This window comes from Lonchura striata, chromosome 5 (genome assembly GCF_050655825.1).
Source record: "Lonchura striata isolate lonStrDom1 chromosome 5, ASM5065582v1, whole genome shotgun sequence".
Classification (NCBI taxonomy): Eukaryota; Metazoa; Chordata; class Aves; order Passeriformes; family Estrildidae; genus Lonchura; species Lonchura striata.
The window spans coordinates 57,532,191-57,557,181 of NC_140707.1; the positions used below are offsets into that span (position 1 = coordinate 57,532,191).

Genomic DNA, 24,991 nt, shown 5'->3' on the forward strand with positions numbered 1-24,991 from the left:
GCAATGTTCTGTGTTAATGGCTTGTCACTTGACATTACAAATCTAACCAGCTAAAATGCAATCCATCTGTTGAACACACTTTCAGCTAATCTAGAGTAGTCTCTAAGGACCAAATTTACCTTAACACAGTAAAAAACCACCACAGGCCACCATAATAGATGTAAAGCACCACTGAATTCCCTGAAATTCAGCACCAAGCACACTCACTAGTTTTAAAAGGAAGTCTGTTTTTCCCATACACAGGGCATATTTTATTAGAATAATAAGAAAATTTCACATGAAACTCTAAAACTGAGCAACTATATTTAAGCTTAACACTGAAGCCTGATACCAAAACACATTAGCCATGCAGCGCTCAGAGGTACAAACTCCGCTCCACTGCCCTTGATCACTGGAGTGAAAACAATTATATTAAAATACAGCTTGTTATCAAACAACAAACACCAACACAATAAAAGCTTCTCTAAGGAAGACTAGGTGCAAGGTCTGTTTTTTGCCATTTCTCCTATTACAAACATTTCTAAAACTTGAGGGGCTTAAGTGTTTATATGAAACACACAGCAAACACCTAACTGGGCACATGATACCAGTTCACATAAAATACACTAAATTTCTTAACATAATTGCTATACTGCCATGAAGACCAAACTTAATTAACTCAAGGCCAAGTATGTGAGGCTTACTTAGGTTCAGAGCTAAAGATCTGTATTGCAACTTCAACACCGTAATGTGGTCCAGGCTCTGAAAAGGTGCCAAGACTCTAAAGAAGTGGGCAACCACTCGACTGACAATTCCTAAAAAATCATCAGCCAAAATAGAGGAAAAAAGGAACCAAAGATGGGGAGATGTAGGAATACCAGTTACACATTACAGCAATACTACTTTCCCAAAGATTAATAATGAGCAGGAGCTAGGTAGCACAAAAGTATACTTTTTGCATTTTTGACAGTATCAAGTAATTTATTGGAACAAATGTTCCTTGAAAAGTAATGTATTTTCTTGGGGAAAACTCTAAAACAAACCATTACTCCTGTGAGGGCACAGGAGCATGTGTAACAGGAATAATTTTGAGGTTTCTCTAGCACAAATATTGAAAAGCCAAATCAAAGCTGACATTTAAATATGAAAACAAATCTGTCAAACTAGAAAAAAACTAATAAAGCAGAGGGGGCAAAAAATGGGATAATTTTATAATTTATAGCATTATGAAAAGTATGTTAGTAGCAAACAGAAAGCCTAACAGATGCAAACAACATTAACGTGAATGTACGAGTCAAATTTTGTCAGTGACTAAGGGTAATAGAAGTAAAACAACAAAGTTGACTGTTACCAATCTGATATTTTTATGTCCTATTTGAAGCAGGAACTCATGAAAAACCTTTAATCTACCTCAGTTCCCAAAAGAAACAAGCTGCTTTACCCTGCCATTCTTACTAACGCTGAGTAACATCCTACTGTCTCAGCCATCTTAACTGCCATGGGGTCAGAGCTCACAGAGAAAAATAGTTCTTGTTAGCAAAAGGTGCCCTGTTTTGCCTTCACTACATCCAAACATCCTCAGAGCTGCTCAAATATAAAGTATACTAAAATAAAAATACTCAGAAACAAGAACAAACATGCTCGGTCTTTCCAGGATAATACTCCCTGAACAAACAAGATTTAATTAACGTTACACTGGTAAACCATTTCAGAAACCCGAATGGGTAGCACAGGAGAAACATAGAAAATGACACCTAGAAACTGTAAATACATGGACAGTATTCAAGCAGTGATGACCAATGGGAATTTTATGGGATAAACATTTAGATTATTGTTAAGATCACTTTGAAATGCATGAGAATCTTTGTCTCTAACTCAGGAAAAACAGTATCCCTGAATTTTTGAGGAATACCTGTTGGAGAACTGAGCAACTGGTGTGCCTGCACTTGTCCTACTTTTTCCACCTACCGTGTTTATAAATATGAAGAAAAAAATATCAATTAAGTTTAAATTAAACCAGCTAATTTCCAAAAGCTAATTTAAAGATTTTTAACCATGAGTCTCCACACAAGTTTGAAACTTGTGTTTGGGCAGCTTACATACAACCTAGTATTGGACAACAAATTTGTTTCAAGAAGTATGCACACAGTCACTATGCCATCTAACTACAACAGAGATTGCAGCCAGAGGAAGAGAGGTCCTTGAGGCATTTGCAGATGACCATGCAAAAACCCATGTTGCATTTACAGAAGAGGGGAAGTTTCCAGCTGGTCTGAAGGGGAGAGGGTACAGGGAACAAGCTGTTCTACCCTGCAAGGATGCCCAGTCCAACAGTATGGTGTTATGGGACAAATTAGGTGATTGGGGAATTTTTTACTAAGAAGGTCTGTAGGTTGAAATAAAACCAAAAGAGTCTATACTTGCTAAACATTTGATTATGTTAGGTGTTTGCTGCTACAACCACCAGATGTTCTCTTGTAGGTAAACTCCCATTACCAACCAGTTACCAAGGGCACTAAAAACTTAAATACCATTAATACCAGAGAGAGAGAGTGTCCTTGCAGTTCAGGCATGCCCCTCTCAAATACTCCTAAAAACCTCTAACAGGTATCATTGCAGGTTAATGTTACAAGTTTTCCAACTACTCTGAAGCAGAATTTATATCCACCCCATCATTACTTCAATGTATCACTGCATTATCACTGTCATCGATTTTACCCAATATTAACAAGTTCAACAAACACTCACATATCCCTTTCCCAGTGCTTTGCCACTGTAGCAACAGTCTCAAATTTTTTCAATAAATTTTGCAATAAATTTCACGTCACTTTCTCAAGGTAACACAAGCACCCTTTGGAAGGAAAACACTTCCAGCATTTACTGTGATAATAATCAATTTTACCATTAGCACTGAATTGCAGTTACGATAGAATAAAAAAAAAAAAAAAAAAGGAGAAAAAGATGACCACGGAATCTAGCAGTGAATAAAATGAGAGGGAAGGGAAAGGAAGCCATGTCCTCAAAAATAGCCTCTGGCATCTCATCGTTCCCTTTCTAGATTTTCTGTGTTCATTTGTCTTCAAAGGCAAACAACCTTTCAATGTGGAAAGTTACTGCGTCCCCATGGGAGGGGGGTACGGGTACCTAGGGAGAGGAGACACAGATATCTGCAGTTGACACTGGGCTATTCACAAAGTTTACTGCCAGTCATTTGCACCTCGGCAAAGCCAGGTCAGGCGCAAACCACGGGCAATTAGCGGGTCAAGCTGCCCAGTAGAGCCTCCCTGATTTGCCCACCTTGCTGCTAGTGGGGAGGTGACAGAGGAGCTCGTCCTCCGTGCCACCCCCCGGAGAGCCCTCAGTGGCATCTGATCCCTCTGTGAACTGCCAGCCTGGAGCTACCGGGACAAAAGGCGATGGTGCCATGCTGAGTGCTCAGCACCCTCCCGAAGCAAGCGGGACCTGGGGCAGCCCCAGGACATCCTCCCTCCGGGATTGCCCTCTCCAGTGCCATCCCCATCTCATGTAAGTTCACTTGCTGCCCCTCCCTTCCGGGCATCCCACAGTAACAGAAATACTGTCCTAACAATGGATATACATATATGTATTTGTATACATCTACACATACTGGGTTTTGTGTACGTGTGTTTCTGCTATTTCTCCAGCCTATTACTCTGGGATTATCATAACTGCTTAAATCTCTAACAGGCAAAATCCTTCTGGAAGCCCCATCTGATTTGCTATATGCAAGACTGTTCCCCACGTTCAATCATTTGGAGTCCCCACAGTTCAACAGCAAGAGCATCAGGAGTCTTACCCCACCCCACACAGAAGCAAGGGGGCTTCCTAAACACACAACACCGAAAAGGCAGCTGATGAAAAAAAAAAAAAAAAACAACAAAACAACAAAACAAACCTGTGACATGTTGTATGCTCAAAAAAATTTAACGTCAGTCTTTCAGGGTCAGGTCAGTTATCCAGCCTACCTCGAGTCTGAGAATTTACGCCAAAAAATAGTTGCTATAACACTTGCTTTAAAAAAATTAACACAGAAGTATTTTTAACAAATACAGAAAATCATAGCACGAGGTACACCAAGATTTTATATCTGCAATTATCAAATTCTTCTTTAGGGTGAATTCACCCTCTATACACTTACAAACCCCACTCACCTTCCACATTCTATTTCAGAGATGTGCAAGAGAAAGCCATTAAAAATTAATGCTGAAAAGCCATGAAGCTACACTGAGTCCACAATTCAAATAACAATTAGTATCACAGGATAACAAAGATCCCCTTACTGCACAACAGAGGAAATATTTCACAAAAAGAGAGTTATGACCAAAAATAGATAAAAGGAAAAAGTCCCAACAGCTGCCACAATTTCACCTATACACAGAACAGGAAATGGCCAATATCCCCGTGTGGTAGCTGCTAGGCAAAATTTACTTATCAATGGTAATCCAGGCCATGCATTCACACACATATGCATACTTGCTCATGTAAACACTCTCAAGAACTTTCAGTCTTGCCAGTGCTTAACAGTGCTCCTTTAAGTATCTGAAAAGACTGATTAATCCTGCTTAATACAATCTGTGTAATCTACTGTGAATCTTGCAGATAACTCATAACTGTTAACATTAATTAACTCAGCAGAGCTTTACCCTTCTTGTTCCCCCACCAGCCTCATACCACAGAGCTCAATTTAAGCGTTCTTTCATTACAGCCCTAGCAGACAGCTTCCACAGTTAAGCAGCAATGGTGAGCTTCTGATACAGAAAACTCAGTTAAGTAATGACACGGTTTTAAGAGAAGACTTTTCCCCACATTTTATACTTTTCTTCATTAGTGCTGATCAGTAGTCAGAGCATACACTCAAAGCGTACAACACTCTGGAAATATCTATGATAAGAGGGGAAAAAATGTGAAGAATACTGCTGCATCCTAGAAAATCCTTTCTTTATGCTGTGTGAGAGAAACAGACATAAGCTAGGTCACTATGTTATGAATAACACTATGGATAAATTAAGTTCTAACACTACTATGCCAGTTTTTAGGCTTCTGACCACTGTTGTTTTTTTTTTTTATATCAACAAAATACAGTTTCCTTCTAAGCTGTGATGTTTAGTGTTTTCCTGAGAGAGGATGTCAATCTATCATATGTTCATACTAAAGCCTCATTTATAGCTGAAAGAAAAAGCAACTTCCAAGACCTTGTATTTACAGAGGAAAACCTTAAAAAATGGTCACAAAAGACTCAAAGTCAGCAAGGGCCCCCAAACACAAGGAGCTGCCTCAGGGATAGGCAGAAAGAGCAGATCTATGCATACTACCTACCCCCTTCTTTATTACTAGTGTCATTTTTTAAATCATACTACTTAATTTTCAGTGTCCTTGAATGGCACACAAAAGTAGCAGGCATGTATGGTTCTCAGCAATTTCCAAGCTGCCTCACATGTGGCTCATATCCCTTACCTCCACCAGAAGAGCTCAGGTTTATTATTTAAGCAACATAATGGAGGGAAACCCAATATGAAGTATCAAGTGACTTGGAGCTCCCTACCAACCAGATCACAAAACAACAGCAATGCAATGTAATGAGCTGGAAGCAGAGGAGGGTAAACCCCCCAAAAAAATTGCTGCAGGCAAGAGAAATTCAAGCCTCAGGCTGCAAGGAACAGCAACACCTCCCATCCAGCACATCTGGGCTGTGCTGCTCTATAGAAATGAAGATTTTTGTTATTTTAAAAGATACAGGTTACAAAAAAGTTTACACTCTTGCTGCATCTACTGAGTACCAGATCTAAGCCTAGCAGCACTCAAAGCATGCTGAACTCTCCCTCCTTGGTGGTCTGGAAGAAGCCCGATTCCTAGATGCGACTTCCAATTAAATTTTAAGGGAAACTACGATCAGAAAAATGTGACACAAGCAGTATTATATCTACAAAGACAGTGTTTACACTCTTCACCTCAGTAAAGTACAAAATCTTGGCAAGGAGTTCCACTATGAAACATGAAAAGGAGACACGTGAGCTCCAATGCAAACTCTGGAATGACAATGATGTTAAATGCTGGAGTAAAGACTATCTTATTCTGATTTAGTAGCAGCTTTTCACAAAACTTATTAAAATGGCTCTGCATCATTGTTTAGAACAACTTTGGTGGAGGCATCAAATTACTCTGACAAACCTGTTTGTCTCAGAGTACCATGAATTAGTTCAGTGATGAATGGCTGATCAGAAACTGGAGCCCTATGAGAACTGGTGCAGACACTCACCAAAAGAATGTTACAGTAAAACAAACTGTGCTCTTCAAACCTATAGTAAAAGTCTGCATTTTGAAGCTGAGCATCCAAACTAAGGGTCTTACTTCACACTGCTCAGAAAACATGCAGCTCCCACAAATCATAAAGGGACAAATAGATGCTTACTATCTGAAGGAAGCAATCAGATAAATCCAGCAGTCATAATACAATACCTTAACACAAATCTAGGTACTCTGACACCTCAATTGCAGTGCCCAAATGCACTGTTCCTCTAAATCTCAGAAAACAAAGTCTGCATTTTTACAACATTAAGATACACAGTAAATGCAGGGTGCTAAAAACAGGCATTTTAGTTTGAACCTCCAAATGAACCAATTTCTTTTGACAGCGGAAGTATGCAGATGATCCACTAAGATGAACATTAACACACAGTAGTAAAGAATAGAATTTTCCCCAAACTAAATTTGTATTCACTGATGTTACTTTCTAAGCAGCAATACAAAAACAGGCACAACAGAAACTGAAAAGACTATCTGTGGCATTTCAGACTAGTAGATACATGATTCCTTGTGAATTTTGACTGGAAGTCATTCTCACGAGGTAGAGGCAACAGGCCCTTTGAAATTGGCTCAGAACAATGCAGGCAGGAACTAAGCAAACTTCTTCAAACAACTCTGCCAACACCATTCAGCTCCAAGCTGCAAAACTCCTGCTGTTTCAAACTTAGGGCCTCCTGTGAGCAGACTGCTGATTACACCAGGTTGTACAGCAGGTTTTTGATATGTGCTCAGGACAGAAGAATGAGAATGAAATCTCCCCACCAGTCATGTTAAATACAAGCTTTCACACCAGATTGAGAGAAAAGGACACTTTGCCACCCATTCATTCCCTTGTCCTCCATAAAAGGAAAATTCACTGTAGTACACTGTACACATGCCCTGTTCAGAGTCCATAACTCATGCAAGCATTACTGGACACACTGCTATTACAAAAGATAAGTGGGAGACAGCACCATGCCAACATCTTATCTCCAAACAGAGGAGATATGCACAGTCAATAAAGCCAGAGTGCTGAAATGCAGGGCTGTGGCACATTTAATGGGGTTCTTTATTCCCAGTTATGCTTGTACATTACAGAACATTTGGAGTAGACGAGGAAAACAAACTATAACAATTCCACAGGCATCTTTCATATTGATTTTTATTATGCCAATCCAGAGGAATCAAGCTTCTATAAGTTTCTGTGAAATTTTGCCAGGGGAGACTCTTGGGTATCACCCCAGGCAAGGAAAGAGCAAAGGCTACCATAGCAATCAGCAGCCAGGTCACTGCACACTTCACTGCACACACCCCAACCCCCCCAGCATGTGCCTGGTGCCATGGGGAAACAGCAAGGGAAGAGGAGGACAGGATCTGTAGAAAGCTCTCCCTTGCTCCCATAATACTTGGGTTTTATTTATGAATTTGAGCAAAGAGGCTTTTTCTGTCTAATCAAGTGCAACCCCCTTGTTGCCTTGTAGCATCACAGCTGTGAATCTACTAATTACATCTTTAGTATGCAAAAAGCAAGAAATGTTCATGAAAAGATGACAGCAAAGGCTTCACTGGTTGATCATAAACATGGACACAAGGGTTTTTCCTTAGGGAGTGGTCAGTACAGAAATCAGATGTTCAGAATATATTTCTGGCCATATGGTTCAAAGTGATGAATAATGTGCTTTGGAAAAGAAGGATGACAAAAATAATACAGTGCTGCGGGAAAGCACCAAATTAAACAAATAACAGGTGGTGACTAAAAGTGCATTTTTAATGAGCACCTCTTTATGAATGCACACAATGCAAAGTGGTTTCCACTGTGTTGTAACACACCACTCCTCATTATGGATTAAAAATCTTAGCCAGATGTGTACACTCTTGCTCTTTGGACCTCTCACAGAATTTATTTTTGTGAGATTTGCCAGCCAAGCAACAAGAACTTTAAATTCTGAAATCTTAATACTCACAAATTCTTTAATTAACACTAACTTTTTTCACTAGGCAATTTTTTTTATTAAATGTTTATGCGTGTTTTAATAAACTTTGATGTGTTTCCAGTGCATCTGCCTCATCAAGTGTTCTGCTCTTCATATGTATATAATTGAGGAAGACAACAGTCCAGTGGCTAATACAGAAGACAGTGATTGAATTCCTGAGTCCAGACAGACATGGAACACAGATCCACAGCAGTTCTTTAAAGTGAATTATTGCATTCCCAAGCTCTTCCCAAACCACTCTGCATAAAATCCAGCAGCCAAGAATGAGACTACTTCATACCAGAAGGTACTGCTATACCATGGAGTATTAAAACATCTTAAGAACCAGGGTTACTAATCCAACTGAGAGAAAGCTAGAGAAATCGTTACAGAGACCACTTACCCAAGAAAGCAAGACTAGTTTAAATGGCCTATTTCTGCAGTGGAGGAAGTATCAGAAAGAATGACAGGCAATTAATAGAGTAAGGAAATAAGTTTGTGGCGATAGAGTGACAGTGCAATGAAGTATGTTCAGGTAAATCTGTAGTCTGCTTTGTCTCACCAGAAGAGCAATATTATCTCAAGGATTGTGGCAGCAGTTTGAGTGGTTACTCAAACCTGAATCTTCTTGCATGAAGGAAGGGCAATGTTACAGAATATGAAAACAAATGTGTTCCTCCTCTCAAGTGCAGTTGTCTTGTTAATCTCAAAGATGACATATTCTTCATGTATCAGTCACCGCTTTAAAGCCCCGATTCATACCGAGAGACTTAGGAGCACATGGCAGGTTACTATTTCAGCAGGTTGCTTAAATCTGCAATGCATAATACTCCTTGTAATTCTTAATTGCTTTACTCCTCGAGGGCATATAGCCTATGTCTTGGGAACTGGAACAGACTTGCTATTAATATCAAAGAAAAATTAATGACTTGTCATTAAAAAGGTGAGAGGTAGTAGTTAAAATACACTCTTCTAGTTGGTTCCTTAGAAGGACAGTAATTTTTAATAATTATTTTTCCCTTTTAATAGTTGTTTTGATGATATGCTAATAAAAAAAAAAACAAAAAAGGCTTGTCCCCACTCTGCAAAATTATATTAGGCTCCTATGCATTTTATAGTGTATTACATTATTCGGTATGTTTGCTCTGTTAAGCACAAACTTTGGTGGTTTCCCAAGTGCCAGGAAACCAGTTCATTCATAATTTCTCTGATACAGCAGCAGTGTGTGCCAAATACATGGAACTCAAAAGAGCCTGTATTACACAGAGAATGATGATTAAACAAACTGGAAGTGCTTAAACTGACAAACAGTGCAAAAACCTTCATCTCCCTCCAGTAAGTGCAGTGAGCTGATCTCTGTTAACATTAAGAGCCAAATTCTGCCTTTTTATGAACACACCACTTCCCAAAGGCTGTAAAATTTGCATTACAGCTTACAAAAATTTTAAAATCCTTTCCTAATTTAAAACTAGCAGAAGGAGTTCAGAATATCTTTCTAGGAGACTCCTTGGAACACCAAGCAAAAAGCACTGCACTTCCATCGTGACACTTGAAAGCTTCTTCACAAGCACAGGGAGTAATTACATGACATGCCTTATGCCAGCCAGCTAGATACCAAAGGGACAGATTGTTCTGAAATAAATAAACTCTGAGGCTTGTGAGTGAGTGTATGTGGGGAGGAGATGCCTTGTTGAAGCAGCTGCCCATGGCTGCAATTCTCAACCATCACACTTGTGGGAGGACAATCTATTCAGTGGCAACTTCCTTTTGTATTGCGAGATGGCAAAGCTGCAGTTTCTAGAGGCAGGTGCTTCTCAGCACTCCAAGGGAAGACACATAAACCAAGTTCCCTGTACCTCACATGGGGTCTCTGCTTCCAGGCATCACCCCTGCTGCCTGATGTCTTGTACTTTACCCCATGATTCCAGCTGGACAGTCTTTCTGCCCACCATAGTCACAACAAACCCAACAGACAGAAAACCAGTCCTTAGAACATGGCATTTATCTGACAGAAGGCTTGTGCTGCAAGGTCTATGAATTTGGGAAGCTGTACATTTCAGTTTGTATAGATTCATGCTTTAAGAAAGTCAAAGTCACCATCAACACCAGCACATTTACCTGGCAATAAAGCAAAGACTTCCTAGTTCAAATCCAGCAAACAGCATCGTGTCTCAGATGTCCCCCTTCTGCCAGGTAAATCTATCAACATCTAGAGTGCAGATATTCTGGGGTCTTTTCCTCTGGCCACTGTTCCATTTAATTTATTTCATGCTCCTAACTTATCTCACCTGAGTCAGATGTTCTTTAATACCACTGTTTCTCATTTTGTCAAACTACTTCTTTTCTTACAAGTGGCCTGAAATCTTTCATTTGGGGCAAGTTAAACTTTCATCTAATGGCTAAGAAGGTAGGGAAGAGGAACTTGAAAAAAACCACAAAAACCCTAATCCTAGTTGAAAGTAGAGTAAGACAACAATGAAAACTAAATTACAGTGCATAAAAATAGTTTAAAAACCCATCCTATGTACTCATACATAATTTTTGTTGTCGTAGAATCAAACAGATGTTTGAAACACTAAGTAAGTGTTCAATGTAAATACCTCAAACATATCTGAACTGACCAGTATGAAATACTGAGCAGCACATTTTTGCAGTTTAATTTCTTTCTTTACACTCAAGCATCCTTCCTTGTAACTCTTAGACTAACTTGATAGTACCAGAAAATTCAATTTCTGTAGAAAAAGGATTTCCAGGTATGTATCTTCAGGCCTGTACACCTGTCCCTTTCACAATCTGTTGGTAGCCAGTTGGGCAGGACCCATTCCTTATCATCTCAGCAAAGACAAGATAATGGTTGTACACATCCCAACAAAAGATCATTGTGGCAGTCAAACACTCCCCATCACAGGCACCAAAGAGGATAAACAAGGAATCAACTGCAAGGTCACAGCACATAGCAATAGAGTGCATGTATTCTTTCTTAAGAAAAAAAACCAACCACCCCATAAACTGCACACACAAATGCAGTGAAACACAGTTCAGAAAGGAAGTATTTGTTATAAATTTCTAACAAAGGGAGGAGTGTGTGTGAGATTTTATTTTTAATATGGCTTTATTTTGGGGATGAAAAGCAAGGACTGAGTATTTCCCAGCCTCTGATTATGCAGATGTATCTTTCAGCACCTCTTTACCAGTTACACAAGCTACTCAAACTGCAACACTATATATTAAAAACAAAACAGAACAAACACCCCACACAGAACAAAAACCCCACACACAGAACAGAAAACCCCCACAACTATAATGACTTAAATCTAGTGTTGACCTGATAACCTCCTTTGGCACGCTGGTCAGACAGCTGCTGGAAAATCCCAGATTCACTTATTCAAAATTATCACACGTTGAAAAGCTTATTTAAAACAAATGTGCTGAAGGCCAATCTGCTTCTCACCTCTTCTGCTTAGTAAATATAGTTGGTGGAAGCGACTGAAGTATTTTACTTGAGTTACTGCTGAAGTTTTAAGCTAGGAATTATACGGTACCTATTACAGAAAAAGCAGCTGTTCAGGAACTTGTGTTTTAAGCACCGTTCAGAGGCATTTAACCAACTAGAAATAAATCACTCTTCACCATTAACTTTCTTAACTTACAAAACACTTAGGGGAACTAAGATTAATGTACCCTGAAGGGAGAGACTTGCATCAGTAAGATCAAAGTGGCTTGCGGGTTTGGGGCTTTTTTGTTGTTGAAGTTTTTTATGTATTTGGTATTTAAGATTATTCCTTTAGAGTCTCAAGAGTTATTACCAATAACTCTATATCTACTTTGTTTAAGCGTATTTTCTACTTGTTTAAAAGCCTACTGAAAAGAAGCTTTAAATGAGTTGTCCTTTACAAATGGGTGACAGTTCAAGCCTGACTGCCAAGTCTGTGGGCTAGAAGAGCACAGCAATTTTCTGGGTTATAGAAACAACTGCTTTTTACTCTCTCATGCCAACTCAGCTCTCCCATCTCAGTGTGTCTCTCTTACAGCAACTTTGGCACAGCACTCAAAGCCTCCAAAATTAGGTGCCCTGCTAAGGTCAAGACTGGGAAAGCAAGCCAGTATATCTCCTGCAGATACTCGAGCAGCTGCCATAAACACTGCAAAACCTCTAAGTGCTGATCAAGTGTAATACACACCTCAACACTGGTAAAAGCTGCAATATGCTAGCAATATGTCAAAAAGAACCAAAACAAATCATTATCTGGCAGACAGCTCTGGTCTCATAATATCCAAGTGTTTCAAAGCAAAACTGTTTGAAGACCCTACTATGCAAGATGCTCAGTACCTCTAGTCCATCAAGTCAGTGTCACTTAAAATTCGGTCCTATGCCATACAAAGAAAAGACAATTGCAAATTAACTGAAATGCTTTAGGAAGCAAGAGGCCAAACTGCAGCTGCGTCTAAGGGAAGACAAATCTTCAAGCAACAACAAATTATTTGGAATCCGAATCCCTCCATTGCACAGAATTTGGACCTAGCAATTCATAAAAAGAGAATGGGCTAAGTAAAAAAGGGGGATGAAATGAAAATCACCTCTCCAATCAAGATTTTGGCTCAGGCTACAAAGGAAATGCATATTGGAAGAAATGCGAGACAGCTCTACCAAGTTTGAGAATTAGAGCACTCTGGTTTAGTTTCTTCTGCATGACTGGAAGCTGGGAGCTAGCTTAAGTGCCAGAGCACTGAAGTGTAAGCAAGGCTTCTAATAATGGCAGCTTTTGTGGTCCTCTACTACAGAATCATTCCTTCTGCATGTAAAACTGTAAAGATACATCCACATGCTGTTCAGATAAGCATTTGCCAAAAAGTCTGAAAACAAAGAGAAAACTTTCAAAATGGACACAGCTTTTGCATATTCGGGAAAACACAGAACAGAGTAGGGCTTTTCCGGTTTGGTTGTTGGGGGGTTTCTTTCATTTTTTAAAATATCAGCATTGAAGAACTGGCCTTGAGACACTTACTACCTTAAAGGGGCAACTCCTTGTAGATGAATTGTTGTTTTATTTTGAAGTAACTACAGTCTTGAAAGACTCCAAGTAACTCAAACAAGTTACTGCTAGTCAAATTAGAAGGGCTTTGACCATAGGGGTTTTTTGATGACGGCAGTTTTTGGTGTCTTTTTTTTATTATTATTTGTTGGTGGTGGTTTTTGGTTGGTTGGTTTTGCTTGTGGTTCTTTATAATTTTTGGGGGTTTTTTAATGCTTGGTTGGTTTTCGGGTTTGTTTTTTTTTTTTTAAGTAAAGTGTATTTTTCTTTTAGAGTAACTGCTTCCTGGGACTGATGGCTGTTTCTTCAGAAACTCCATCCTGACAAATGAGCATTTTAACAGACTGAATAGTTCTACCCATAGTATCAAAAAATTCTAAAAGAAATTCACCTCCTTCCAGTTTCTACCACTAAATGCTCGTGCCACCCTTGGGACTACAGTCGTTTAGCTTTACTGTAACATAGCTGTTGCAAAATGAACCAGACATTAAACTCAGCACGAGCTTCCCCTCCCCTATAACACACACACTGCACACCCAACAGGTCTTTCTGTAATATAAATTTGATGCTCCACTCCCTTGCAAATACTCTTCCAATGGATATATAACAATAGGAGCACCATTAAGAAAAAAAACAAAGGAAGACATCCAAGAACTCTAAGGCTACACAGGGAACTTATCTTCCTTTGCTTCTTAAACATACAGCAAACAACTTAGACATTTTTGAAGTCAGTTCTTTATTTACTTTACATGAAAGTTTAGAGAAAAAACATCACCTACTATAGTTTAAAAATATTAATAACCTACTAAATAAATATCTTCCTATACAGTACTTTTCCTTTATGTCAAGTCTTTCCAACTAGCTCCCAAAGGAGCAGATGTCTATCACTGTTATCTTGATCACCTGACACACACAAATGATGTCATTTTAAGTCTAAAAACCAAATTAAATAAACATCTAGAGACTTAATAATGCTAATTATGAAAGAGAACAGACAGTGGCAGCTCCACAGGGACCATTTCTGTCTGCTGAGCAGATTTTTATTTAAGCACTTTTACTGGCCATATGAGGACCAAGCAGAATTTAAACACTTAACTCCTCTTTCAACTCCATCTCTTAATCATAGTGGAAAACAGAGAGGCACAAGCTCACACAGCTTATATTCAAACAGCCCATCTAAAGAACTATTTCAAAAAGTCATTCTGCTTACTCAAAGTACAATGTGCACACATTTTAATTTGCTGTTTTATTTGCTCCTTCGAGTTTGCTCATTTTATAAATCCTTCTCTTCAAAAACCAAGATGTGCAAATGGGAGATGCATGCATGCATGAGGAAGTGACAGCATTTCAATTTCTGTGCATTCATGAGCAGGTGCCTTTCTTAAATTTCATTGGTGTAAAGTCCATACGCCACGTAAAGTAGCAAATATACCCTTTCCTGTGAGTTATCTTCAGCAAAGAAATTAGCACATTAAAATTCCCTCCTGTCCCCATGTTTGCAATTTTCTCTGGTCCAGCAACCTGCTTAGCAGGGTAAATCCCTTAATTCTTAACCAGGACAGATGTCTCCACAACCTTCACACCCATTTCTTGGCCCAAGAGCACACACATTTGTCAGAAGTACTGGAGGTCAGCTCCAAACTCGGGCAGATCTCTACAACACAAACCACAAAAGAAGTAAATCAAATTCTGCATTAGATCCATGATCTCCAACACAATTCTGTAACCTGATACTCCTTCAAGAGGACAGTGAAGCACTGCTTTAAAAGACAACTCAAATACCTATCCGAGATGAAAACACACTGTGGAAGAACTGCTTACAGGTCTAATAAGCCACTGAAAAGAGCACTGTACAAAAAGGTGGAAATTCATTACAGAGCTTTGTATCAACAGCTGAACTAGGATGCTGCTGAGTGGAAAGCCAAGGCCAGCTGAGTTACAGACACAAAGAGACCTTTGCCTGGAACAAGCCTGGACACCAAATCTTAATCTAGAGTCAGAACTGTGTGAAATCAAAGCTGTGGACTGAACTTTGTATATCACAATACAGAATGCAACAATAACCTCAATGAAAGTGACACTGGATTAAATAACACTTTTATGGGCAGAAAATGCCAATAAAATTAGACTATAAATCACTTTCCTTTACTACTTGCCATTAAAAGCAGAAGTTATTTGCTTTGGGAATTGGTATGCAGTTAGGGGACTGTTTGGCAATCATACTTCATACATTTGTGGAATTCCTCTTCTCTCTTTAAAGATTTTTTAATGAAAACTACTAAATTACATGGAACCATTACAGAAACACAGGCAATAAAGCAATCTTTAGCTTGCATTTTTTTATTATCTTTCAGCAAAAAATTAACCTGAAAGCTATTTTCAGCTGTAAGTAGCATTCAGGCTGTTTTCTAACTTACCCAGAATTGGTAGGCTCTATGAAACTTAATTCACCCCTTTGCAAAATTTCAGCTAACGAAAATAGAACATTTGCCCAAAATTGAGGCAGCAGGACTGAACATGGCTGTCTGAACAGCAACTTACATTTCAAACCTTATCTTAAAAAATAAATATGTAGCAGAGGACTGAAAAGTTACTCTGTGGCTTTAGCATTGGTAATAACAGCAACAGTCAAGGACATTAACATCAGGCCTTGTTTTTCCTTAAGGGAAGTCACACACACTCTCACATTACTCTTTTTTAAGCCATATAAAGGACACTGTGGGTGTGTTCTGCAGTTCAGACATCCCAAGAATTGCTCTCAATTAACATGTCAGAGGTTAAGTAAATGCTGCTGTGTGGGAACCAAACAGCTATTCCATACTGTAAAATTTTACAGGCCACCTCCATCTGCCCCTGTGTGTTAAGACACTGCTCCTCTCTTTCCTTGGCTCAGTTTCTTCATTTGTCTGTACAATGTATTTGCACCCCTCTAGCCTATTAAGCAAAACAAAGACAAGACTGCAGACATATGTCAGGCTACTCTGCACTTACCCCTATTCTAGATCCAGAAAAAAAGTAGTTTAAAAATCAATCAATTCTCTTCCATCTGTTTGAGGTTACTATTTAATTCTGCATTAAAATGCAAACAGAGCCTCAAGAAAAAAAAACAAAAACAGGTCTCTAAAATCAGTCCATCCCTTGAACTTCCAGATAAAACTCAATCTACCAGTCAAAATGCACCCTTAAATCAAAGCCAGTAATCTCAATCAGGTGTCCAACAGTATGCTACTAAGTTACTTGGAATGGTATCTCTCAGCAGTCTGCAGAAACTTAAGAGAAATGTTTGTTTAGTTCTTCTGGAAATGATCAAGACCATTTTCACTAACAAAGCATCAGACAGTCTGGCTGCTAGTGATGAGTCACTTGTCTGTCTCTTTCCCACTGAAATACCTGATAACGGGACCTATACAAAATGACCGTGATTTTTGTGATTCTTGTGTTTGTTCCACTGCAGCAGAGTGGTACCCAATTTTAGCTGAAGAACTAAATCAAAGACTAACATCACTGGTTCAGCATTTCCCAGAACAGCAGCACCAAGGTCAGTCATTCCCCTGCCCTGCACACAGCACTACAGTAAGAGAACACCTTCACAATTCACTGTGGACAATACCAGTCTTACACACAACCTTCATGTCTCATGATGATGGTCCTGCAGAAGAGAAAGTCTAACTCAAAATGTTTTTGTCACTGAAGAACCAAGAAAGCTTCATTAAGCTAAGTACTGCATAAATAAAGACAGACAGTCTGTGCCTGTAGCAAGTTTAAATTAACTAGAAGTCAAATGAAGAACAGAAGCAGAAGCAAATACACAGCTAACAAGGTTCTACTCCAGGTTGTGCCAGTGGCAGAATCTTGAGTCCTGAAAGGCCCAGTGCCTTACAGAAACAGACCACCCCTACAAGAGTACTTTACAAATAACTTCTTTGTCATAGGAGTTGGTTTATTTATTGTACACTAGTGACAAAACAGAGGCTTCATGGCTTCTCACTGTTGTTGCTTTGTGCAGCTGTAAATTCAGGCCACAAGAACATGCACGTATGGTAAGGTGCAACAGCACAATTGCCAATGCAGAAAATTTTCGACACTCTATGAATACAGCCCACTCAACTGTATAGAAAATCTGTACAGAGATTTCTATCTGTACAGAGAGAACTGCACTTAGGAGTGCATGACATCAGCAAAGCATTTGAATTAAAAACTTCTGTTGAAGCTCTAGATATCTTTGCTCATGAGAAAGCTGACACTCAGTTAATAATTTTGGAATTTAAAGCTGAAGATTAAGAAAGGTTGTCCCTAAGCCAAAACTGTTCCCCAGGGAACAAGGGTTCAAAGGAAAGCAGTCTCTCAGGCACACTATAGCTTAACCCATCAAATTGACAAAGCTAGCAAAAAGAAGTTCAGTTTTACTTAATTTCAGCAGGCCATTGCAGGTACAAACTTTCCCCTTAAAAGCATAAAAATACTTTTTTGACTTCAGGGTGTGTGCATTTCTAGCCTCTTGCTGTTTACTTTGCTAAGGACTAGATTACTAGCCCACTAGAAGTAGCCTGCCTAGTAGGGAAAGATTCCAGCTCAAAAAAGAGGACACCGCTGCTTCCAGAACTTTATTTATAACTTGAGTACAGTTGCCAGTACCTAAGCTGTGCCCAAATCTGGAACTCCAAGTTTTAATTTCTCTTTGCAGTTCAGTTAAGAGCTCTAAACCTGACTCAGTGCTTCAACTACAGAAATGGGAGTTGTTCACTGATCTGGAAGCTACTGGTATTGCAAGACCTTCACTGATCCACAGGGAAAAACAGCATTTGCCTCAGCCTGAAAGCAAACTCTTATCTATTCCAAAGGTTAGAAACAGCCACAGCAACTCATGGGCAGCTAACATCCTTTAACATACCTGATAAAAACTCTGCTGCTTGTACTTGTTTTACACAAGTATAGAGCAGCAAAGAAAAAGGAAGACACAGGCTTGAAGAGATATGCCTTAAAAGTAAGGCGTCCTTGTCCTCCATGATCTCTGGGCCCAGCTGAGTGATTTAGGTGGGGACAGTAGGATTTGTGGTAACATATTCTCTAAAAATTCAGTGAATTACTTCCTCTTTACACACCCCCTCAATTTAATGAGAGCACTAAGGGTTTTTATGAGTTTCTTACCGAAGTTCACATGGCACACAGTCCCAACTCTTGTCAGAACTGTGCCTCAATACAACTTATTTTTTAGTCAAGAGATATTTCCAACCTTTTAGAAGCACAAGGTAATTCGCTAGGTATTTAGCGGCCACAACTGCAGGGAACAGAGGCAACAAAAATACAGATGTGACCACACAGTAGCATTTCTTACAATAGCATTTCTCATCCACTTACTCCAAATGTGACCACAATACCCATCCAGGCACAGCCAATTTTTGCTTGAGTCTGCAGTACATACTGTTGGAGTGATATCTGACATTTTTGAAGTTTAGGAAACTAGCTGTTTTCAAAACAGACCCTTTCACAAAACTCCTTTTTTTATAAACTGGTATCAAAGTGATTTTTAGTTCCTTAGAAAAAACACTAAACCAAAGATTGACACATGAGCAGAGGAAGCATAATAAAGCTGGTTCAAGCTTCCCCTGCCAGCCTACCTTAGGCTTCTTCCAAAACTCTGCAGGTATGAGCATATTATCTAAGCATTGCAGATATCAGGTGCTGCTCTTACATCGAATCCTCAAGTAGCAGCACCTACAGGATTTAAATATTCTCTACAACACAGAAAAGGGAGAGGCTAACACCCTTCAAATTTTCTAGCATTCTTCCATCTTCTTTCAGTTTAAAGAATTAGAATTCAGAGCAAGAAGAGTCACAAACTTCAGACTATGAGTAAACTTTCTGCCGGGTTCAGCATTTTCCAAGATATGGCACCAATTCCAGAAGTTTTATGATCAGCCATTTCTCCAGTGAACCAGTAGGGTAACTATTGTTAAATGCAATTAATGACATCTTGAATGCTCATAAAATCCCACAGCAAAATGAGTCATATGCTTGGTTTCTAAAGAGGGGCCCTCTCAAGTCAATAAGACCTGCCAAGGTACAACTGTTGAGAGAGTTGGAAATGCAAAGCTGTTGAGTGGTAGCACGGATAACACATTACATAGCAAACAAATAAATCTTAAAAAATCACCAAAGACAACAACAACCAGTGCTGTCCACCGTTTTAGGACTCCTGACACTTTTTCTTAGTAGCCATCAGCAATGAAGTCTCATGCAGTTTAAAGTTGCAAGATGGCAACTCTTCAGAAAATTGCCAATGAACAAATTCAGTCAGCAAATTTCTAAAATAGAGAGGTTATTCAAACAGGAAAAAAAGGCCTCTTCATTGCACTAACCCCTCCCAAGTTATGTCTGGTGAAGCACATATAGGGGCTGATCTTTAAAGTTTAAATCAAACCCAAATTCCACCAATAACCTGGCTTGCTCATATGTATCCCTAGAAAACCCTCAGCTTATAAGATCAGGAAAGTGCCAACACTAATGCTTGGAATTGTGCTTCTGGATCAGCCATGTCCTTGTTTTCTGAAGTAGCATTATCTGTATTAATGAGAATTTTGCTTTAATGAAGAGATCAGTGATACAGCTATAGGAGAAATCTGATACTAGATACAGACAGACTAGACAATTACATGATCTGAAATGTCAACTACCTTCTGAATACCAACATTAATTTTAGTAAGCACTTATGTCATCTTCCTCAGATACTGTTTACAGTACCATTAATTTATGACACACTTCTGATTGCTCCTGCCCAGTACAGAGAAGGGCAAGTATTCTTTCATACCTACCAATGCCTTCCAAAAAAGGAGGAGGAAATAGCTGCTTCATTCTAGGCTATCTGGTCTTCCAAATTCAGCAAGGATGCCATAAACTTGACTTTGGTCCATTAAGCAAAGATGAAAGTAAAATGTCAATGTCACTATCATGTTTTTAGGGGCTCTTGTTTCTCTTGAGCAAGCAGAAAATTTGTGTTCCTATTGTTTGTCAGGAACTTCTCCCTCACAGTCTGCAAACGTGTTTTCAGTCAGCAAGACACTAACTACCCTCACTTTAACTTAGGATAATGTATTTATACTGTTTCATTAAACAGCGCCCATAACTTCAGCCTATTTAAAACATCTCTACTATTCAGGAGAGAATTATCATAACAACATTTAATTATTAAGAATATTTAATAACCCAAAGCTTCTATGAGGTCACATTTTAAAAAAACTCTAGTAAAACCTACTTAAATCATATACTAAATGACAAGAAAACCTCCAAACATCTAACAGAGGCATGAGTACAGATGCAACATTATACTGCACTTCAATCTCACACAGAGGTCAATTACAGCATAGATGGCCTCAAGTACCCCCAGACGATGGAGAGCTGAAAGCTGCACACACCACATGAAAAGGAATCTCAGATTAGTAACAAGACCTTGGATTTGCCCTGAAGACATGATTGTGTCAAGGAAAAATAAGTTTCTTATATAATCTTATTACCAGAAAAAAAAAAAACCAACTATTTTATTTTAAATTTTGTTGCAATTACATTTTCAGGACCAAAAACAAAGACTGATGAGCTCTCACAACTGCTTTGTTTACATACTGTATATATAGTCCTCAGGCAGCACAATTCACAATATTTAATTTCTGGATAATAGGAACATCACTGTTACAGCTGCTACTGCAAGCCTCAGCTACTGTTTCCCATTGAAAATTCTGTGTCTTAACCTATTTTGCTTGTTGCTAGCTTTATTGGATTAGCTCAACAGCTAGGTCAACAAGCAACATAACACATGACTCTGAATCACTTTTTTTTTCCTGACTCTGATCTTGCTCCAGGTACTTTTAAAAGAAGTCAGAGTACCAGCTTCAAGAAAGAAGGAAAAAAAAATAGAAAAAAGAAAAAAAAAAACTCATTAGTGAAAGTTTCAACAACTGAAGCACCAAACTCTCAGACAGTAAATCTTGTAGGGCTAAGGAGAAAGCAGGTTAGGACTAATCTCTCTTGTAGACTCCATATACACTTAAGCAATTCACTGAACTACAGAAACAAACAGCAACAAGAAGACAAAGCAAAAAACCAATCCACTAAACCCTAAACTTCAGTCTCTAGTTATGACCAAATGGCATTTCCCCTTAGAAATCACAAGTCTCAGGAATGACATCCCATTGCATCAGCATCTCCAGATCTCAACAAGAGACACAGATCAGAAATACATGATACCCTCCCCTACACCATCTCAAACCTGAGTTACTTTGTTGTCCCAGCAGGCTGCTGGAACTTGCACAGATGAGTCACACAGCCCATCTGAGTTCATAATTTTTCACAAGTGCCTCTCTTTCAGACTTCCCTAAGCAAGTCCAAGAGCAGAGTTGTGGCAATCACATGGAAGAGCAGTAGGCAAACTTTGGAAATGGCATGAAAAGGCACTACTCTACATATCTTCTGTATGTTGAAGACAAAACCAATACACAGTCTCCTATATATACAGAAAAGATGAAGTGTCCAGGGTAAACACACTGGCATCAACTTGTACAGTTTAGCTGGCTTTAGTTGTTCATTATACAACTGAGAAACATAGAAGCATTTTAACAATCCTAAGTGGTTTCAGCCTAGTTTATGTACTGCACAGCATTGAAATCTGGTAAAAGACATGTAGAAGGAAACAGTAGAACTGTTACCTCCTCACTCAGAAGTCCAAATACACATAACAGTGGGCATACAGAAATTCTATTTAGAGTAACAGTTCATGCTGTGGCTCACCAGAAGCAGCCAACATGTTCATAACTCTGCAAAAGTGCTCAGCTGTCACCACCCTCGTTTTAGGGGAGCACTGTTACAGTAGAGGAACACTGACAGCTCAAGAATGGCACCCAACAAGTGCAGAGTGAGACTCTGCAGCCATTCCTGCACTTCGCTCTCTTAGAAGAGTTCTGAACAAACAACTACTAATACACCAAAGTACAGAGTGTAAGAAGTCTACCTTCAAGCTAAGCACAAATTTTTCCTATCAATTTAAGACTTATATTCTAGTGTCAAAAACACATCTTCATCAAGATTTTATTTTCTAGCAGTCCCTTTAAGAAGTTTTCCTGTTTTAAAAAAGTCTTATACCTAGAAACACTACCATTTCAGCAAACCCCCTCACATACATCTCCAAATGCTGACAGTCTTTGAGGACAACTTCTTAAAAAAAAAAAAAAAAAGAAAAAGAGGAAGGCAAGGAAGCAGCCTCTGGCCATGAGGAATAGATGAAGATAACCATATTGTCAATTTTACAAAGAAAAAGCATGGCTGAAAGTACTTTTACACAAACACAATTTCCTCTCCATTTCCTGTAGCAAACTTCTTTGAGCCCCCAGCCTCTGCACTAGCTAAAACAGTACAGCAGTCACCACAAATTAATGAGCAGAGAGCAGAACTCTCACCTGATAGTAAGTCTTAATGTTTCTGATCAAGATGGTCAGGTTTTGAACCCGAAGATAGGTATCATTATTTACATGCTTGTTGACACGTTGGTTGGTTGGTCGAGGATCTCTATTAAAAAGGAAGAAAATGAAGTATTACTAATTAAACTTGTGTTAAGACTTAACACCTCAATAGCACATTGAAGTTTATCAATTAAATACACTGAGAATTATACAAGGTACATATGCATTAATTAATGATAGAATAAGCTCACTATCTCTGCACCTATTTGTAAGCTGGAAATATTTCCTGCGTGTCACAAAGTACCCTACTGCAACCCACACAGTACTTCAGGTCAGCTTCCCTTCTTACCTGCCTTTTCCTGAAAAAAGAGCATATCTAGTTTATGCAAGCTAAATGAAAGCAGTCTCTGATAATATGGAGCTTTTCTTATCCAAATAAAGGCAAGTCTAGGAAATACTATCATGCCTTCCTTGGCTTTGGAGTTTTCATGACAGGAAGAGGGTATTAATACTTGATGGGTGATCACTGTAAAAACTGCAAAGACCATATGTATCATAAACTGAAGGGAAAAAAAGAATACTGCATTTATTACCCCCATATCATCTAACCATATTGCTAATGTACATGCTACATTTTCTGTTTGATTTTAAAAACAAATCAAAATTGTACCTGAAGCAATTTTATTTCTATAATAAAAAACTAGACACAGAAAAAAAGCTGTAACGTATTTCATACAAATGTACACCTTCAGATCATCTCCATATACTCACTATGGTTTTGAAAAAAAAGAAAGGAACCCAAAAATCTTTATCTGATAATAGCACAGATCAAAGATTTGTGTTTCTCCTCTAATAATGACCCTTATCAGCAGACTCCTACACAATCCAAACACCTGCCTCCCACAGCTCTGCTCTGGCTGTTAATTAAGCAATTCACAGCTTTTCCAGGGCCAACTATTGAACTCAGCCGTTGACAAGGAAATAAAAGAGGAACTGATCCAATATTTATTTTTTAAATATATCTGCCAACATTTATGTAAGTATGTCAAAGAGTTTACATAAATATGTTTACTTTTTTTAAATGCACAACCATTCCAGAACATCTTGAGTGAAAGCAATGCTATGAGAATAAGCATGAAAAAAACACAGATATTCCAGAGATGAGAGAAAACTGCCTTGACAGCAGGTCATATCAGATGCAGTATTTATGTACATGCATTTATGCGATACTGGCATAAACTAGCAAGACACTACACAGCCTTTCCAGCAGCAAAGGACTTTGTATACACATTTATACTATAACAAATTATGAAATAAAGAACAAAAACAGGCAACTGCAACAAGCTTTTACTTTAAAATCTGTAGTAAGTATTCCATTTTACTGCTGCTCAGATACAGGAGTGCAGAAGCCATACTTGTAGCAGTTTGACAGGAGAGGCATAAATGCCACCTGGGCTTGAGCACAGACAACGCCCTGCCTTCAGTACATTCTGAGTAGATGCTGTACCTCAAAGAAAGCTGGACACAGCTTTTTTAGGCAAGGCCAGGACAAAAAAGTGGGAAGCTAAAAGGGAAGAAACATACAGTAAAGAGAAGCTGGCCAAACAGAAGGGTCAGGCTATAGTTCTCATTTCCATGTGAAAGCTCATGCAGGCAGCACACTGCCACACCACTGGCCACTGTCTGGCAGCGTTCCCAGGTTTGTGGCCAGGAACTGACAATCTTTGACTGGCCAGCAGTCACTACTCCACAGTCCTTCCCAGAACTGCCCAAAATGGGGCAAAAATCCACCAAAGACACTGACCAACCACAGAAAGCAGCTGCAGCAGCAGAACTGTGGGACTCGGAAGACGTTTTCAAAGGCACACAAGACACAGAACAACTACCTCCTAGAGCAGATCTGCTCTCTCTTGCACAGTGGAGACTGTGCTACAAGAACATAAGCACTAGCAGGACCGGGCCCTCAGGAGCAATTCCGGAGCTTTTATCCTATCATCTTCGTTAAGGGTAATTGATTGCTCCAAGAGCCCTTAATGCCACTGACCTCAGGGTCCTCTTAACCTCCAGCCAAGCTGCAGCACAGCATAGCTCTGGCACTACTGCCACTTCTCCATCACAAAAAAGTTAAAAAGCTTTTCTGAAAATAGTATGTAGCTCAAAAACATGTTTTTTGAACATGTTGTGAAACCAGCTTCACACAGCACCTCAGCTTACTTCAGAAAGGACCCTCTGAACAAGATGTGGAAGTCCAGCACAG

General features: G+C 39.1%; 1 protein-coding gene across 5 annotated transcripts in view; it reads right to left on the minus strand.

The window, feature by feature from the left end:
• The window catches only part of CCDC88C (coiled-coil and HOOK domain protein 88C), a 93,788-nt gene that overhangs the window by 63,108 nt on the left and 5,689 nt on the right, over positions 1-24,991 (minus strand). For all 5 annotated transcript variants that reach the window (XM_021531943.3, XM_021531941.3, XM_085582269.1 and 2 more), the window contains exon 3: positions 22,732-22,840. In XM_021531943.3, the coding sequence (XP_021387618.3) occupies positions 22,732-22,840 (109 nt within the window). The remainder of the gene's footprint in view (positions 1-22,731; positions 22,841-24,991) is intronic.